The sequence below is a fragment of the Danio rerio genome, chromosome 3 (assembly GCF_052040795.2).
Source record: "Danio rerio strain M-AB ecotype USA chromosome 3, GRCz13ab, whole genome shotgun sequence".
NCBI classification, from domain to species: Eukaryota; Metazoa; Chordata; class Actinopteri; order Cypriniformes; family Danionidae; genus Danio; species Danio rerio.
In genome coordinates this window covers 46,580,836-46,599,471 of record NC_141023.1, presented here as the reverse complement: position 1 = coordinate 46,599,471, position 18,636 = coordinate 46,580,836, and the positions used below count along the sequence as shown (strand labels likewise).

The 18,636-nt window shown below is 38.1% G+C and overlaps 1 protein-coding gene and 2 long non-coding RNA genes across 15 annotated transcripts in view; 1 reads left to right on the top strand and 2 right to left on the bottom strand.

Annotated features, from left to right (window-relative positions):
• LOC103910324 (uncharacterized) overlaps nucleotides 1-18,636 on the bottom strand; it is a 42,254-nt gene that overhangs the window by 19,930 nt on the left and 3,688 nt on the right. Inside the window, exon 2 of one of the 6 annotated variants that reach the window (XR_015481172.1) lies at nucleotides 11,706-11,882. The exons of the other annotated variants lie outside the window; for them this stretch is intronic. This is a non-coding gene — a long non-coding RNA (uncharacterized LOC103910324). Of the gene's footprint in view, nucleotides 1-11,705; nucleotides 11,883-18,636 lie in introns of those variants that run through there. 6 annotated transcript variants of the gene reach the window in all.
• elavl3 (ELAV like neuron-specific RNA binding protein 3) lies at nucleotides 1,062-17,768 on the top strand. 8 transcript variants are annotated; one of them, XM_087242098.1, is made up of 7 exons: nucleotides 1,062-1,456; nucleotides 7,023-7,239; nucleotides 7,317-7,420; nucleotides 11,691-11,844; nucleotides 13,888-14,113; nucleotides 14,533-14,571; nucleotides 15,650-17,768. In XM_087242098.1, exons 1-7 carry the CDS (start codon nucleotides 1,448-1,450, stop codon nucleotides 15,975-15,977), a joined length of 1,077 nt encoding a protein of 358 aa, XP_087098224.1. In that variant the 5' UTR covers nucleotides 1,062-1,447; the 3' UTR covers nucleotides 15,978-17,768.
• On the bottom strand, nucleotides 7,131-8,230 carry LOC147846019 (uncharacterized). The gene is made up of 2 exons (XR_015481173.1): nucleotides 7,980-8,230; nucleotides 7,131-7,753 (listed from the first exon to the last, which is right to left on the bottom strand). It is a non-coding gene; the product is annotated as an uncharacterized LOC147846019 (long non-coding RNA).

The window sequence follows — 18,636 nt, the reverse complement described above, 5'->3', positions numbered from 1 at the left end:
ACAAGGTCACCCAAGGCCGGTGCAGATGTAGGTGAGGTCTCCATAAACAGACTGAAATAAACACATCCTCCGCTGGGAACAACAACCCCCTCACGCCTCATGCATTTCCATAAGCCTACATGCATCTCTTCCAACTTATGGAGACTCGCACCTACCAACATCCGCACAACAAAGATATACAGAGCGCGCTCCCTCAGGTCAAGGCCCTGTGGGGGTCTGTGCAGAAATAGGTCATTTGTCACACATCAAGTCCTGGGGCAGGAGATGCATTATAGATGAGACCAAACAGCCTGTCTCGGTGAGCTCTACCCACTCCCTGAGACTAGAAATGGGGGAAGGGAGCTTGAGATAACAACCGCTGCAATCACTGTGTCGATGTTTAATATCAGCACCAACCGGGAACAATAAGGAGATGGGTGCATTCATGTTCACATCTTACCAGTCAAGTATCATCGAACCGGCTTGATAACCACACCTCGTGTAATAGCTGAGCAGATAGTTGTCATTTTAAAGCGTTGGCCTTTGTCGATTATGTAATGCGCACATTCAACACATGGTAATATAGAAACGGTTATGTCGAGGTTGTTTTGTCCAGAGATGACCTTCACACAGTTACAGCCGCTCTGCATCCACACAAATGGAGGACTTAATCGTGGACTGCATTCTTAGAAATGATCTACAAAGACAAATAATGTGAAATCAAGAAAGGACAAAATTTAAGTAAGGGGATGAGGGAGAGAGAGAACGAGGGGCAAGGAGAAAGCATGGCTCCTGTCTTTTTCTGCACCCATCTGTTCGGAGTGCAGGTGGAGCTCTATTCACTCAGCTCTGCATGTGTGTTTGGGGGGGGCAGGAAGAAAGGGAGGGCAAAAGGAAGAGTGGAGAGATGGTGGGGGCTGGAGGGATGGGGGGTTCTCGGTGATCTCTCCTGAAGGGGATAATGGGAGAGCAGCGCTTTGCAATGGCTGCCATGTAGTACCCTCCCTGCACAATTAGCCAATCAGCAGCAAGCTCTGCCAGCCAGAAGGACACATAAAAGAAGAACATTGCAGCAGAGGCACAGAAGGAGCCTGCGAGGAGCTGGGAAATACACACACAACAGCAGAACCACAACACCCTCCCCTGGACACACCCTACTGGGGATCACTGCTTTTCTTTTTTTCTGAACCATCGCCCACGCCACACGGAGAGAAATCTCTCTCTCATCATCATCCTGAAGAAAACCCCCTTATCCTCATTTTCACACTGCTGAGGAAAACCTACAATCGCACGGGCTGAGATTTCCTGGCGAAGACTGTCCTTTTTCCTTTTTCTTTTTTTTTCTTTTCCTTTGGAAACTGACATTTGCATTTCTCCATTCCAAGCCACGGCGTAATAATATCTGCAATCCAGCCTGAAGACCTGCAAATCGAAGGACCTAGATCACTATCATCTTTGTACGTCAAGAATGGTTACTGTACGTATAACCTTTCTTTCTTTTGCTCTGACCAATATGAAACACTAAAATCGATTCGAGCAGCCTCTCAGCATCAATTACAGTGCGTGAAAAACATTCAAATAGAGGCAGCAAATATTACATGTGAAAATACAGGCTGGCTAAATCCAAGCTAATTTAGAAATGTGGTCAAAACGCATACTGGCACGTCTAATCGCGGATTCAGTAAACAAGATTAACGATTAGCCCAGTGTATAAGTCATATGATACAGGCATGCGCGAGAGCATCGCTACACCCGAGCTGGCTTCATTTTCGGAGGAAAATCAAAACATTGCTTTCTCCTGCCGTGCGAACCATTCGTCATAAACCGTAATACGCAACATACATTTATTACTACATCCGTTAATTAGCGATAATTAGCCGTTATTAACAAAGAGCGCTGAGGAATTCCTCTCAAATAGCGGAGGTGCGGCGGAGGCAGAGGGGCGTAAAAGGGCACATGCGTGCCTGGCTCAAAAAAGGATGCTCCAGACTGAAACTCAGAGACAAAACACGATGCCTCGGAGGCTGAGAGCCCATCGAGAGGAAAGGCAAAGAAAAGGGTCGAGTCACTCAGAGGGGGAGGGGAGATATTGTGCATCCATTGGTTTGAATTGAAGCAGGCAGAATAAAAATCCTTGCGATTATGCTTCGTGAGAGATCGCGAGAGAGGAAAAGGCTAAATGCCACGTATGCAAATGGATAAATGTCATCTATTTCTTCGCGAGTAGACATTTTGTGGACAACGAGAGTGTAAATAAGCGATATGAGGGGAATACAAAGGCCTTGAGGGAAAGCGTTTTGGGCGTGTCTTGTCGAAAAGAAGACAGCGATGGCACGCGCTCAGAACCACCATCTTCACGTAGATAATCCGCGTGAAAACAATAACAAAACTGCTCATTTTAACACGAGCAGGTGTTTGAAACCACCCAAAAAAGATTGTCTAAAATATTAAGATTAATTAATGACGTTTAAATGTCCAGGCCTGATATAAATGAAGCGTGTAGTAAGAGTAATCGCCTTTGTTTCTTTTCAGAGATACGTTTTCAGAGATTCAGGGAATTATATCTTCAATAAAATAATGTTTGATTTCATTATTTTAAAGCTTTTTAAGAAGTAAAAATACACATTATTCATTTACATTTTATTTTATTTAAAGGCCTATGGTCTTGAAAATAATAAGTGGAATATATAGGCTATATATTCGTCTAAGGACAGCCGGTGTTATTTTATAGTGACCTCAGACAAAAGCCGAGACAAAACGAGGCGCTTGCCTTTCATTTTAATCCTTAATAGACGGTGTGATGAATGAATGAATGAATGAATAAATGAATGAATGACGGGCCCTTCGGCATGTTGTTCCGCAGTCCTCCGTGAGCACGAGTCTCTACCGCAGTGCCAAGCACATAAAACCGTTGAGTCAGATAACCTTCTCCAGGCGCGTATACACAATTCAAGGACAAGCACATCACAACTATACACAACACAACACAACCGCCTAAACGCACGAGCTCATCAATCGCAATTTAAAGGCATGTCAGTCAAAGAAAAAGGCGGCGTTATTTAAAACCAATGTTCAACAATATTTGTATGCTGACTAGCCCGGGCGCGCACGCTATAAGATCACAAGGCCTTGTTTTTTCCCTTTATTCAAAATATCATTAATTATTACAGGTCATAAAACAAAACAATGCAAATTACAATGATTTAAAGACTATTGATTTAACAATAATCAGTTAATTATAGAATAATATTATAATATTTTACATACAAATGAAAGATGACATTATTTGATGACATTGTAATTAAAATATATGCAATATATTTTTACGTTTTTATTAATTAGGCTATTACTATTATTATAATTATCATTATTTTTATTATTATTATTATTATTAAATAGTCTTGCGAAATAAGAGTGAAGGCAGTTGCAATGTTCATTGTTCCCGGAGAGTCCCGCAGCCTCTGGCCTCAACACAAAGCGCTACTGTTTACATTAATATTCATAGTGCTGCCATGGTCTCTGTAGAGGAGGAACGGGTGGCTCTTTTGTTCGCTAGTGTCAATACGTTTATTCAGCAAAAAGCAGCTCGGATTTGTGAATGCCCAACAAGCACACGCGCACTCCAATCAAAGGACGAGAGGATAACGATTTTAAACGATTCGCAAACGTGTTTATTTGTAAAGACGACATCAAGAGCTTAATGTCCACTTGAAAAGAAATAAATATGCCCGCGGCGCCAAGGATATTTTGAATGTAGTCGTTCATGGTGAGCCACTCCCGAATTCAGCACTCTGGAGAGCGACCAAAGAGGAATAGCGGAATAGCAACTACTTGAGCCATTTCTCTCCGTTTGATGGCGTTCATGATTAAAAATATAATCACGTGATTTTTTATACATATATAAATATATACATAAAGTAACGCTTTCCTTTTGAGAATACATAAATATTTATTCGCGTGATAAATCAATGATCTTATATTTATTTGCACGACCGAAATTAGCCAAATTCACCAATTAAAAAAAAAATAAGCCAACAAAAAAGAAGGGTTTATCCGTTCAGTTTTGACTTGTGTCCTGTTGTTTTACAGCTGCCACTGTGATCCCTTAAGCTGCAGTGAGAGTGTGGCTAATGCCTTTTGTTTAAGATAATCCTGTAATCTGTTACCGAAACGGCCTATTGACAAGCCGGCATTCACATTTCAGTCAGGAGGCCCGTCCAGACATGTACATTTATGAATTACGAATGATAAAATTAAGATCTGCATTAGGCGTCAGAAATGTCACGAACACCCATTCATTTCCCACAGCCAATAATGGATCATGCTGGGAAGCGCTATCCTCGCAGTCTCAAAATTAATGTTGACATGTTGCGTAGAGCTACAGATTAGATCAGCCATATGCTTTATGTGTTTACCTCAGCGGATCTTCAGCAAGATGTGTTTATTTTAAGAAAATGGCTTCCTCGCTGCCTGCACAGGGGCATTAAGGAAGTGACGTGAGCGTCCTCACAGTCAAATTACTTTATCTCATGCTGCTTTCAGGCCTCTGCTTATTTTATTATTATTATTTTAAATTAGGGGGAATCACGGTGGCGTTGTGGGTAGGGTAGCGCGATCACCTTACAGCAAGAAGGTCGCTGGTTCGAGCTCTGGCTGGGTCAGTTGGCATTTCTGTGTGGAGTTTAAATTGAATTGAAATTGAATAAACTAAATTGGCCCTAGTGTATGTGTGTGAATGTAAGTGTGCATGGGTGTTTCCCAGTGTTGGGTTTGACTGGAAGAGCATCCGCTTCGTAAAACATATGCTGGATAAGTTGGCGGTTCATTTCACTGTGGTGACCGCTGATTAATAAAGGGACTAAGCTGAAAATGAAATGAATTAATACATTTTAAATGAGCTTTTGCTGACATGTTTATGATTACAAATAGTGAAATTGTATGTTAATTTACGATAAGTGCATTGTTCTAAATTCATTTTTATGTAGCAGCTGGTTTTTCTTCCATTTGTGTCATTCAACAGAACATTTTTCTAAAAAAGTGAACTTAAATTTTCTCCTCCCTCTGACAAGGCTTGATGGTAATTTCAGCCGACTCTAATTACAGACTCACTAAAAGGAATCGGTGCAGTCATTTATCTTTATCAGCGCGCTGGTGGGAAGGTAATAGGTTTTGCTTATGAGTTGTTTGCGTGCGAGTCTGGGTCCTTGTGTAGGCGATGCTGATGCACTGCATTAAATATTGAGGGAGAAGTCGCTCAAAAATAGCAAAGTACAGGCTGGGGCAGGAACGTCAAAGCCCGCTCAGTGGCCACGTTTCTTGTTTCGTAAGTCCTATTTTTAATAGCGATAATTCAGGCTCAGTAGAAGGAACTCCAGCACTATAAGCAGTCTCTCGCCTGTCTCGGCGAGTTATGTATTTTGGGATGAAGTGCTCTTCCACCTCTACCTCTGCTGTGCTGGCGCCAGTATCTGGGCTGTAAGATAGTGTACGTGTCAGTCTGTGTGGCCGAAGAGCCTGTGTGTTGTGTAACTCACTACATTCGTCGCTGTGGATGGCTGACTTGCCATGGGGAGGTTTACTTCAGTTCACGAATCACATTCGCCACGATCTTGTCACTTTGTGTCAAGACTCGCTCTCTGTGTGTCAACAGCTCTGCTGTTTGAGGTTGAAATTCTGAACTTGAGATATATCCCAGGATATATTAGGGCTACTGCCAACGGAAAAAGCAAATGGTGCCATGGCCATTTGATTGATCAAACAAACACCCTTTTGCTTGGGTGACAGTGAAATGTCAGATCCATGTTTGTACTGCTTTAATAACTTGCCTCTCTGAGCTTTCTCCTTGTCAGTGTCAATTTGCCTGAGATATAAATTCCGGTTGCCCCGAAAGCTTATTTTATTAAAAAAAAGCTAACATGCACTCATACAACGTGCGCACATACATGTGAGGCTTGCTAAAAGTCAAGAAGCAAGCCAATAGCAAGAGTCGTCAGACTGCTGTTACCTGGGCAACCTGGTTAGAGGTAAGGCTCAAGGCAAGAATAAATCATTCCACTGAAGAGACACAGCGTTACAGCGAGATGAGAGCAAGAGGCGATAGTGAAGGGAGAACAAAAGAACAGCCTACCCACACTAGTGCAGATCTACCTGTTTGAGCTACTGATTGTTCAGTTTGATTAGATATCAGACAATTCTGCTATCTCCAATTGCATTGCTGCATGAATTCCTAGAAATCATTTTAATCACCAAAAACTAGTAGGGACACTTGTGGCGTATATGATTCTGCCTGTTGATTGTGGGGATCCAACAGAAAGATCATGAATGCATTGTTAATTAAGTCGGTGAGACACCCTGTTCCACCCTAGGGGCCGTTCTGGGGAAAGAGTGCTTTCAGTCAGCTAAAGATGACTAATATGTGAACATATATTACTACACATGCCAATTTGTACATTCTGGATAGTTACCAGCCCTGGGAAAACATCGAAAAAAATAAATCAACATAGATAAAATTGGCAAATCCCTTCTGGTACGATGCAGAGTGCTTGCTCTGAGAACTTGTGCATTGTGACAGAAAGCGACCGTTAAAAACTGAAAGTAGCATCTACAACCTGCATACATCTGTTCTTTGAAAATCCCCTGTAGGCCAAATTAAGCATCACGCTGTGCTCCACAGCAACACGGATGAACCGAAAACCCAGACACAAACGCACACACTTTTCACATAAACAAGGTTTAGTTATGCTAGCTATGCTTTTTCGTCCTCCCTTTGTCATCAGCGGCGAGTGACGTAACACAGTTTGACCCTGGACAGCGTAAAGGGGGGGTTGGGAATGAGTGAAAGGACTGTGACATCTGCAGGGCCAGGGGCTGATGGAGAGAGCTGAAGTGAGGGAGGTCAGAGGAGGAGGAAGGGTGGGATATTGTCCTCCTCAGGCCCTATCCCTCTCAGACGCATTGATTTTTAACCTCTCAGCGAGAATGCCAAGCATTACACCCCTCAAATTATGGTTCCTCACCCAACCTGTTATATTTTCCACCTGCAGATAATTAGCACCATGGAAACTCAGGTGTCCAATGGTCCGAGCGGAACCAGCCTGCCTAACGGCCCTGTCATTAGCACTAACGGCGCCACAGATGACAGCAAAACTAACCTGATCGTCAACTACCTGCCTCAGAACATGACCCAGGAAGAGTTCAAGAGCCTCTTTGGCAGCATCGGGGAAATCGAGTCCTGCAAATTGGTCAGAGACAAGATCACAGGTAACCCAAGTTTAGATTGCGTTGAGCATATTTGAATTAAATCTACATTATTGAGCACATTCTCAATGTTTTCGCAGGCCAGAGCTTGGGATATGGCTTTGTAAACTATGTGGATCCCAACGACGCCGACAAGGCTATCAACACGCTCAACGGTCTCAAACTGCAGACCAAAACAATCAAGGTAAGAGATCTTCAATCACTCGATGGAGAGGAAGTAGGGAATAAAGCAGAGCCCAAGACAGACATGACAGCAGGAGGGGAGGAGAAGAGGGTGGAGAAGGGGAGGAATCTCAGCGGTGGAGACAAAAGCAGCAAAAGAAAGCAGAAAGTGGAGGTCAGAAAGCAACGGGTTGTATGCTGAGGTGATTGTGATGGAAATGTAATTAGGGAGAGGCAATGTGAAGCTTGGAGGTCAGCGCAGAGAGCCCCATCTGCCTCCAATCTTGGCTAATTAGGGCCTTCTTTGTCCCCAATTCTGATGGGCTTCAGGGTGGGGAAAGGTCTGCTTGGGCTTCTGTAAAAGAGAGATTAAACAGTCGGATTTTATCCTCCACCTGATCACCGCACATCAAAGATCATGACAAATCCTAGAACGGGATCACCAGTTTTTCTAGATTTGTGTTTGCACTCGCTCATATACAAGCAATATGGATTCCTAAGACACCTACGGTCTTTGGCGAATAACAACTGTAAGCGAATGTTATTGGCATAGTTATTTAAACAACCATTGTCCCAATCACCTTGTTTGTTCAGTGCATTCACCAAGCTTTGTTGCTGTTATCTGACATTCAGCTTCCGTGTGCCCACTACCCTTGAATCCTTAAGCTGGGCAAATGTCACATTTTCCATGTCAATATGGTATTGTTAGAAAGGTAGAGAGTCGAAAGCAAGGATGGGAGGGAGGGAGTGGGGGCGCAGGAGCAAAGGCTAGGAGGGAGCCGAATGCCAATGACAGGATTAGGGGCCATATGGGCTGCAGGCACCATCTGTACTGTGGGAGAGACAGAGAGAGGGTTAATTATGGGGCAGCATTCTATCCCTCCAATACATCCCCCTGCTCCAGTCTCTGCTGTACACTCACTCAGTCACCCACACGCTGCACAATTACACCCCTACCTCAATAATACCGCTGCTTAGTCATACTGGCCTGCAAGACGCAAACACGCATATGGTGGAAAAACACATCATTATGCCAAGGTCTGATGGCGAAACATGCACCAACAAGATTAAGAGCCATGCAATGGCTTGGAGCACATTAAAATGGAATCCTGGATATGATAAAAAAAAATAAAATAAATAAATAAAAAACAGTTTGCTTGGTTAACTTTTTTGGCTAAAACTTTATACATAAAGGTCACAGATTAAAATATACCCACCCATGTGTTTAAAATTTAAATCAAACGCTTTGTTCTAAAACCAACCATTGAAGATAAAGGTTATAGAGAGAAAACATTAAATAGTAAATAAGCTCTGAAAAGGAGCCCTGGTTAAAAAAAATAAATAAATAAATAAATAAATACATTATATATATATATATATATATATATATATATATATATATATATATATATATATATATATATATATATATAATTGCATGTTTTACTGTATTATGCAATAAAAAGTGACATTGTAGATTATTATATTAGAAATTAGATTGTATTATAAATGGATTAGCAACATGTTATAGCTGAAATACACTGTATTAGTCAATAAGCTATAATTTATTGCGCAATATCAAGTTAAATTCTAAATAAACAATACATATTAAAAGCAAGTAAAAGATAGTAAGATAGTCCTTTGGTTGAACATTTTTGGGAGAAATTTCTAAACTTTTATCCATAGCATTAAAACAGGGTATACCCAAATGTCCAAAACTGTGCAATCTAATTATTTTTCTTATTACAAGCACTTTTACTAGTTCTGTTTTTTACATGCAAAACTTATAATAGCTATTTTTTTGCAAAATTATAGAAAGCCTGCAATTTGAAAAAAAAAAAAAAATTGGCTTTAGAAAAATTTACTTATATAGTAAAGAGAAAACCTGAAAAGTTTTTCAAAATTTGGAATCCCTTGTAAGTTTCTTGAAGGAAGTTGATACAAATTTTATCTCTGTATGACTCTGTGTCACTTGCTATTGTTATATCGTTGTTGTTGTTGTTGTTGTTGTTGTATGATGTATATGATGTGTAAGTACATGCATTTACTTATATGCTTTTTGTTTTTTAATGATCATTTTTTGTATTATTATTTTTCGTTTATTATTATTATTATTATTATTATTATTATTATGTTTGGTTTTAATTATTGTTGTTTATGTTAAAAGCTACTAAAATCAAGAAAGACAGTGTTAAAAACATAGTAAGATAAAAAAACTATATTTAGAAAAATAATATATATTGTAATATATTATGTTTTTTAATGAAAAATAATTAATACATTTGTATCAAATATTATAATTATTATATTATAATTATTTTGTACAATATAAAATTATAATGCAAAATTATTATTATTATGTATGTATGTTTGGTTTTGATTTCTGTTGTACATGTTAAAAGCTAATAAAATCTATAAAGACAGTGTTAAAAAACAGTAGGATAAAAAGATAAAATCTGGCTATATTTACAAAAAATATACATACATATATATATATATATATATATATATATATATATATATATATATATATATATATATATATATATATATTTTTATATATATATATATATATATATATATATATATATATATATATATATATATATTATGAAAAAGAATGATTACATTTACATCAAGAAAAGATAGACAATAGAAAAAAAAAAAAAAAAAATATATATATATATATATATATATATATATATATATATTTATACAGTTGCGTATATATAAGATTCTGACTTCTATATTTGGCAATATTAATAAACAAATGTATATCCATGTTATAAATAAAAACTACACAGTAGAAATAAACACAAAAAGAGCACAAGACTAATTTAGGTGACATGTCCTTGTATAAACAAGACTTATATGTGCTCAGCAAATATACATACACCTCTCACAAATCTATCTTTTAAATTCATGTTTTTAATAGGAAACTATACAATATTAGACTTGTGCATATACATTAGATTAGTCAGTACTGGAGCTTATCTAACAAAATAACTTACGATAACGGTCCAAAACTACAAAAATATTAGAGCAAAATATTAAATACAAATTTAAAAAAAGAGGAAAAATTAAAAGAAGCAAAAAATTGTAAAAATTTTGTTGAAATTTTTTAGGTTTTATTTTTTTGCAGTATTTTGCCTAAAATTTTATTGTATTATTTTTTCAGTTTCTAAGTATGTTTGGTAACTAAAATATTATTTTAATAAATATATGTTTAATACATTTGTTTTGTTTAAATGCACAAAAATACATTGCCTATATTCACTGAGAAGTGGATAATTAATAAGAAATTAAGTGGATCATTTTCAAAATGGCGTGTACTCAGTTATGCTGAGCACTGTATGGGTAATATTCTTGAACAGAAACATTGTACAACAACATTATTGCACACTATTGTGCTTTTTATTTGATTTGCTGTCACTTCGTCTTTTTTATATTCATGGCTTTTTTTGTGAGGCTGTGTATGGAGGAGTTGTCAGGGACGCTGGACATCTTGTAATCTGTTTACTTGGTTCGTCGGTTGCCAGAGGAGCAGTTTCCCCTTGAGAGAGAAGACAAAAGAAAGAGACGGAGAAGAGAAGGAGGGGGCCAATCTCTTTATCTCCAAAAACCACATGCGCACAAACTGACTCCATCAATCAAAGTCAAGAGTAAACTCATAAATATACATATTTTATGAGCAAAAATCTGTTCTCTTCTCAAATACCGGCTTGACTGGGGAATTTTTTGTTGCTGTAGATGGGAATATAAAAATGAGATGAATATTTGAACGTCGAAACAACTGCCTAATTGGACTTTATATTACATGACGCATCTCGAAGTGGAACGGGTTCCAAACACTGCTATCTTGTATAAAATGGGCGGCTAGAATACCAGCCCAAGATATCAAATGCTCCTCATGACTCCCCGAGGGAGCTGATCTCAAATCAATGCAGAGGGTGTGGAAGTGTGAATGCGAGAGTGGGCTCGTGTTTCTGCTGTCAGGAGCACAGTAAAGCTGAAGGAGCATTTAATAAGGGAAGCGGGTTTGGTTTGGAGTGAAGTGCGTGTGAAAGACGTGAATTTTCAAGGAAGGAGGGATGAGAGAGAGTGGGCGGATGTCTTGGCTTTGAGCGCGGCAGTGCTGTGACACATTCGCTTCGACTACACTTGAAAGTTTGCAGTGCCAGGAGTTTTAAGACTGTCACAGCTGTCTTGATGCATGCTTCTTAATATTTCTATTAAAAGAAACCCTAACCGGAGCTCCTTGTGTTTTTTTTGCTGTGTGTGAATTATGTTAGGTGTCTTACGCCAGGCCCAGCTCAGCTTCCATCCGCGATGCCAACCTGTATGTGAGCGGCCTGCCCAAAACCATGAGTCAGAAAGACATGGAGCAGTTGTTTTCCCAGTATGGAAGGATCATCACCTCACGCATCCTGGTAGACCAGGTCACAGGTAAACGTTACCTCACTTCCACTAACAGCGTACGCACCCTGGGGGAGGATTAAAAAGCTAATTAAAGCTCTGGATGTGACGCCAGAAAATAAAGAGAAAAAAAAGGATACATGCTTCACAGTTAATGTGAAATGAAATTGATCCTGTTTATATTTTAATGCACATTTTTGGCAGTGTTGTTTAAGGATCATTAAGATAATATAATTATTTATTTTATTTTGAATTAGAAATTACTTGTATATTTTTCATTTTAATTATATATTTAATAAATATTGTTTCAATATTTTTTATTTAGCACATTAGATTACACAAAATGAATAATATTTTTTTATTCTGTTAATGTTTATTTATTAAGTAACACAAATATTTTTATGATTTTAGTAAAAATATGTATTTAATAAATCTTGTTTCTATATTTTAAATTTTAGCACACTAGATTACACAAAATGGATACCATTTTTTCATTCTGTAATCGTTTATTATTATTTTTAAGTAACAAAAATATTTTTGTGTTTTTAGTAAACAATATACAATATTACAATTTATATATGAAGAGCTCAGATGCTAAAACCTCTAAATGCCATCTAAAAACATTTCCTAAAATGAGCATTTTTCTCAGCCTCTCATGTTTATGTTCAGTTATTTAACTTTTATGCAATGGAAAACACTCATTCATTACTATAAAAGTGATATTTCTGAACCTACACACAAGAGTTAGAGAAAAATGCTAATTTTAGAAGAAATTATCAAGCGGCATTTAGAGGTTTTTGCATCTAAGATCTTTATATATATATATATATATATATATATATATATATATATATATATATATATATATATATATATATATATATATATATATATATATATATATATATATATAAATAAATATATATATATATATATATATATATATATAGTTAAAGTCTGAAGTCAAAAATTTTCTTCTTTTTTAAATATTTCCCAAATGATATTTGACAGAGCAGGGAAATTTTCACAGTATGTCTGATTATATTTTTTCTTCTGGAGAAAGTCTTATTTGTTTTATTTTGGCTACAATAAAACCAGTTTTTAATTTTTAAAAACATTTTAGGGACTAAATTATTAGCCCCTTTGAGCTATTTTTTTTTCTGACAGTCTACAGAACAAACCATCATTATACAATAATGCCTAATTACCCTAACCAGCCTAGTTAACGTGATTAACCTAGTAAAGCCTTTAAATGTACCTTTAAGGAGTAAAAAAAAAACAGGGGGCCTTATAATTCTGACTTTAACTATTTATATATATATATATATATATATATATATATATATATATATATATATATATATATATATATATATATATATATATATATATATATACACACAGTTGAAGTCAGAATTATTAGCCTCCCTGAATTATTACCCCCACGGTTTATTTGTTTTCCCAATTTCTCTTTAACAGAGAGAAAAATTTTTTCAACACATTTCTAAACATAATAGTTGTAATAACAAATTTTTAATATTTCATTTTTGTCATGATGACAATAATATTTTACTAGATATTTTCAAGACACATCTTAAAGTGACATTTAAAGGCTTAACTAGGTTAATTAGGTTAAGTTAGGGTAATTGTATAAAGATGGTTTGTTCTGTAGACTATCGAAAAAAATATAGCTTAAGGAGGCTAATTAATTTGACCTTAAAATGGTTTTTAAAAAATTAAAAATGTAAAAAATTATTTCTAGCTGAAATAAAACAAATAAGACTTTTTCCAGAAGAAAAAAAAATATCATCAGACATACTGTGAAAATGTCCTTGCACTGTTAAACATCATTTGGAAAATATTAAAGAGGCTAACTACTTATTTAAAATGAGTTCAATCAACACATTTCTTGAGCTTATTTGGGACAACTGAATGGGATTATGTTCAATCTCCTTTAATTTATAAAAAATATTAAGTTCATAGAGCATTATAAAATGGTAACCATAAAACTCATTTGCCTGGCGGTAATTTGATTTACGGTGCTAACATTGCGTCGCTTTCTGTCCGGAGCAGGTATATCGCGCGGGGTAGGTTTCATTCGGTTCGACAAACGGAACGAAGCAGAGGAGGCCATCAAGGGCCTGAACGGTCAGAAGCCACTAGGAGCAGCTGAGCCCATCACCGTAAAGTTCGCCAACAACCCCAGTCAGAAGACAGGACAGGCTCTGCTGACCCAGCTCTACCAGACAGCCGCTCGCCGCTACACTGGCCCTCTGCACCACCAGACCCAGCGCTTCAGGTACTGCAGCCATGCACACAACACCGCGACCACACCCTACCTATCCTGCCGGCTTTCCTTTAAACTGCAGCACACTCACGCCATCAGGGGGATCTCCACAAATCACAGTGCTTCTGTTTGAGGCAGTGCGTAAATTCTTAAAACAACTGACCGGCTTAGAAATAAAACACAGTGTGTGTGAATCAGTCTTGGCACAGATGCATTTAGAAGCATTTATCGCAGTACAAACATGTGCGCAGTACTCCAGATCCATCGCCTGAGGGCCCTGTAAGCACTGCGTCACTGCTGATTGGAGGATGCGCTGCCCAGTAAGGAGCTCCCCCTGCTGGTTGAAGTGGCTGCATGAAAACGCTTTGCTCTGGTTGTTGGATCTTGCAACTAATATCTTCACCTCCGTCACTCTCCCTCTTGCATTGCAGACTCGACAATTTACTAAACGCCAGCTACGGAGTCAAGAGGTAATTTCTTAAAAAAAAAAAAAAAAAGGTGTCCTTTCAACTTTCAAAAGCATCCATGCCTTAATAAGCTCAAACAAAGTGCCCGGAATACCACCTGCTGACTAAAGCATTTAAGTTAGCAATTTGATTTGAGCAAACATCCTTTCAGTAGACTAGATTGACGTAGCTGATATCACAGCAGGCATTCTGGCATGGCTTTGTTGAACCTTTTTGTTCTTTTGGTTGATTCCTTGATTGAAATGATTTTGTATTTCTGTATTGAACTAACATTATTTTTTTTCAGTTTTGGTTGTTTTAATGTCCTTTTTTTCCACCAGCATGGACATTCAAGATTCCGTTTTGCGTCTCCTATGTTTGTTCCAATTTTCTGTTGATTTGCCTTCATTCCTCTCTAGGTTTCTGTTTTGCTAAATATCTTGATTTTGTTGGACATTGTGAATTCTGTGGCCTCTATTTTTAACTGGTAATCTGGCTAGTTTGATTGGTCATGACTAGGCCCACACGGAATCTGCATGCGCAGAAATTCGCAGTTTTTTTGTCTATTATTGAGTCTATGTATTTACTCATGTAAATGTGTGCAAATTTATAGCTATTAAGTTTTTAAATTAATTTTACTTATATTACTATGATATAATAATAATGATAATAATAATACATTTTCACATGATTTATTTACAATACTTTTTGTACAGTAATACTTTCTGTCTTTTAGCAGATACGTTATATGAGAGACTTGCTTTGTTTACCAAATAAGTGGATTTGGATTTGCATTGTCAACAATAAATAAAAGTTAAAAAGCTATTCTTTCTTTTATTTCATATATTAAGGTTTTGGTTATGATACTCCTAAAATCATTCCGCATAAATCCGCAGATTTTTTACAAAATTCTTCGCAGAAATAGCAAAAAAATGTCCTCAGATTCTGTCTGGCCCTACTCATGACTAGTTGATATGATAGTTGCTCGTGGAGGCTGTGGAGATTGAGTGTTTCCGGTACGACAAAAAATGGCAGAAACACACATGATGATGAACGAACTTCAGAATGACACCCATGGTAGCTCTCTTTCTGTCCTCCCCAGATTCTCCCCCATAACCATTGACAGCATGACTAGTCTTGCCGGGGTCAACCTGACCGGGCCCACTGGAGCCGGCTGGTGCATCTTCGTCTACAACCTGTCCCCGGAAGCTGACGAAAGTGTCCTGTGGCAGCTCTTCGGGCCTTTTGGCGCCGTCACAAACGTCAAGGTCATCCGTGACTTCACCACCAACAAATGTAAGGGCTTTGGCTTCGTCACCATGACCAACTACGACGAGGCAGCCATGGCTATCGCCAGTCTGAATGGCTACCGCCTGGGCGACCGCGTGCTGCAGGTCTCGTTCAAGACCAGCAAGCAGCACAAGGCTTGAAGGAAGGCCTAGTCACTATTGCTCTTTAACATGCAGGGGGAGCTACTGAGCTCCCTGTACATTCACTCTACATGGGCCTGGACTGAGTCTCTCTCTAACATACATTCGACACACACACACACACACACACACACACACACACATTTAGTTGTTTTGAACAAAAATACACAAGTAGAGTCGTTTTTTCTTTTCTCTCTACACAACATGCTAGTCCTTCCCACAGTTTGCCTGTATTGAATTAGCAGAAGTGTGAGGCGGGAATGGGGAAATCCAAAAGGAGGGACAGTCTAATGAATGTGACGGAGAATGTCTGCAGAGATTTAATTTAATTCAGGCAAAGTACGAGAACTGGTCAACGAAAAAGAAAAAAGTTAAATCAAATATGTGCAATTTATCCCGAAATCTTGCCCCAGTAACTCTCCTGTCTGGCTCCAGAGGATGTAGTCACTTTTTTACACTTGGGCATTTTGAATCAGTGATTTTTTTTAGAGACAAATGATTAAAAACAGTGTTCTCTTATATATATATATTATATAACTATATATTCAACATTTAAGGTGGTTATAATAGCCAAATATGTACGCATTTTTCTAGAACTTTGATTACGGATTCCTGGCTCTAAATTAGGTTGCAACCTTGCCTTACGGCGCCACACACACACACACCTTACTTGAAGTCCAACCTAACAAACCATGCAAATGGTAGTCACAAAATTGAGAGGTTACCAGGGGGTCATCACAATCACCTCAGCACACTGAAAGACAAATTTCAACACAGAGACACTCACGCACGCATGCATGCACATACGCAAACACGTACCTCCAGTGGAGGGCAAAACATGGCGACCTAGAATCTTCTTGTATCTTTCCACTCTGAGTTTTAGAGGTAGAATTTAGAATCGATTCCACCACATGCAGTTATCTGTGTAACTAGGGGCAGTTTACCCATTGCGAAGGAATGCATTTGGAATTCTTCTGAAAGTCTTTCAAACCAATTATGAAGGCCAACCATAATCTCCAGGGCTTCTTCTAAACAGGTTTAAATGGCCTGTGAGTGGGAAATGCTGTGTGTCAGCTCTTTGAGATGTTCGCGTTAAAGAGAGTGAGTGCTTTATGGAGGTCAGGGGCCTCTTGGATTTGTCACCCTTGCTCTTCATAACCTCCAGAATTGCGTTGTAATTCGCTTTTCCCAAATCGGTTTTAGCAGCCCCTGCATATCTAAACAGCTACATATCGAGTCCTTTAAGTCCTCAAGGCCCTTCCAAGCAAGTCGCAGCCAATTGAGCTACAAATGATTCCTTTTTGTTATGTCATAAATGAAATATTCCCTAGATATAGTAACGACAATGCCCAAGCCATCCACAGCCCTGTGATTAAAACTAAACTGTTACATGGGGAGAGACATTGCTGTAAAATCGCAAACCTTCACGTTATATGAAGAAAAGAAATGAGAGATGTAAATGTGTGTTCAAATCAAGTGACATTTTGCTTTTCTAAATAACGCTGTGTTAGCCAAAGAGGACAATGATCTCTTTGAAAAGGATTACATTAGAGATTAATATATTTTTATATCTACGAGAAAAAAAAAACAAGACCTTGTGCAACATTTTTACAGATTCTTAAATTGTGGAAATCTTTGGACACACCGCATGGCTTTTATTTTCAGAGTTTTCAACTTTGGGGAGAGAGGGCCAGTCTGCGGTGGTAGGGAGGGGATAGGAGGGTTGGGGACTAAGACTTACATGCAGTGAAACCATTTCATTTTCAAAAAAAAAAAAAAAAAAAAGAGAAACATACGAAACGTTCAAAAAAGGATCAGCAGACGGATACATGTACGCATTACGCAGGAACAACAAAAAAAGTAGATAAGACGGTTTCTCTAAAGTGAAAAATCAAGCGTTGCTTCAATGACGGTGCAGTGAAGCTCTTAATGGCGAAACACCCAGAGCATTTCACCTCACATCGGCCAAAAGATGAATCACCTTAACGCTTCAGCATGTTCAGTGCACCAAAAACGTTGAATAATTGACATAATACTATGTAGCTGCACTTATAAATGTAATCAAAAATCCATAGTGAATTTTATTCGCCAGTATGTCATCAAACAAGGCAATTGTCTATCATTCTACTGTTTTGTTTTTTTTTTGTTTAATTTACGCTCCACATATCTTATGTATTCCACGCTCATATCATTGACACCTGATTTTGCTCCTTTGCACAAGCACTAACCAACCAAGGAATCTTAGCTTTGTCACTGATGAAACACATACACACACACACACACACACACACACACACACACACACACACACACACACACACACACACACATCAAAGCAAAGTGTCTCTAAGCCCTCCATTCTCATGATCGTATCAAAACTGTGACCTAACCCCTCTCAGCTTACGCCACATTACCTTTTCTTTCACTAACTCAACTCATTCTGGAATTCATCAGTGGTGTGCCCTAGAGGGGACGAGAATCATAAACATACAGATAAAATGGTTGACGGCATGGATAAAAGTTACCAGGGCAAACTAGTAGTGCGCCTGGCGACTGAATAGAAATCTTTAGCTACACCACTTCCCTCATTCCCTCAGAGAGCCAAGGACAATGCCAGGAAACAAACATACTGCACCGCTTGAGCAACTACAATAATAAT

Excerpts from the sequence above, each read along its gene's own strand:
- elavl3 (XM_087242095.1), top strand. Across the intron at positions 7,421-11,690 it reads TGCAGACCAAAACAATCAAG|GTGTCTTACGCCAGGCCCAG; the intron begins GTAAGAGATCTT and ends GAATTATGTTAG. Across the intron at positions 14,114-14,532 it reads CACCAGACCCAGCGCTTCAG|ACTCGACAATTTACTAAACG; the intron begins GTACTGCAGCCA and ends CTTGCATTGCAG.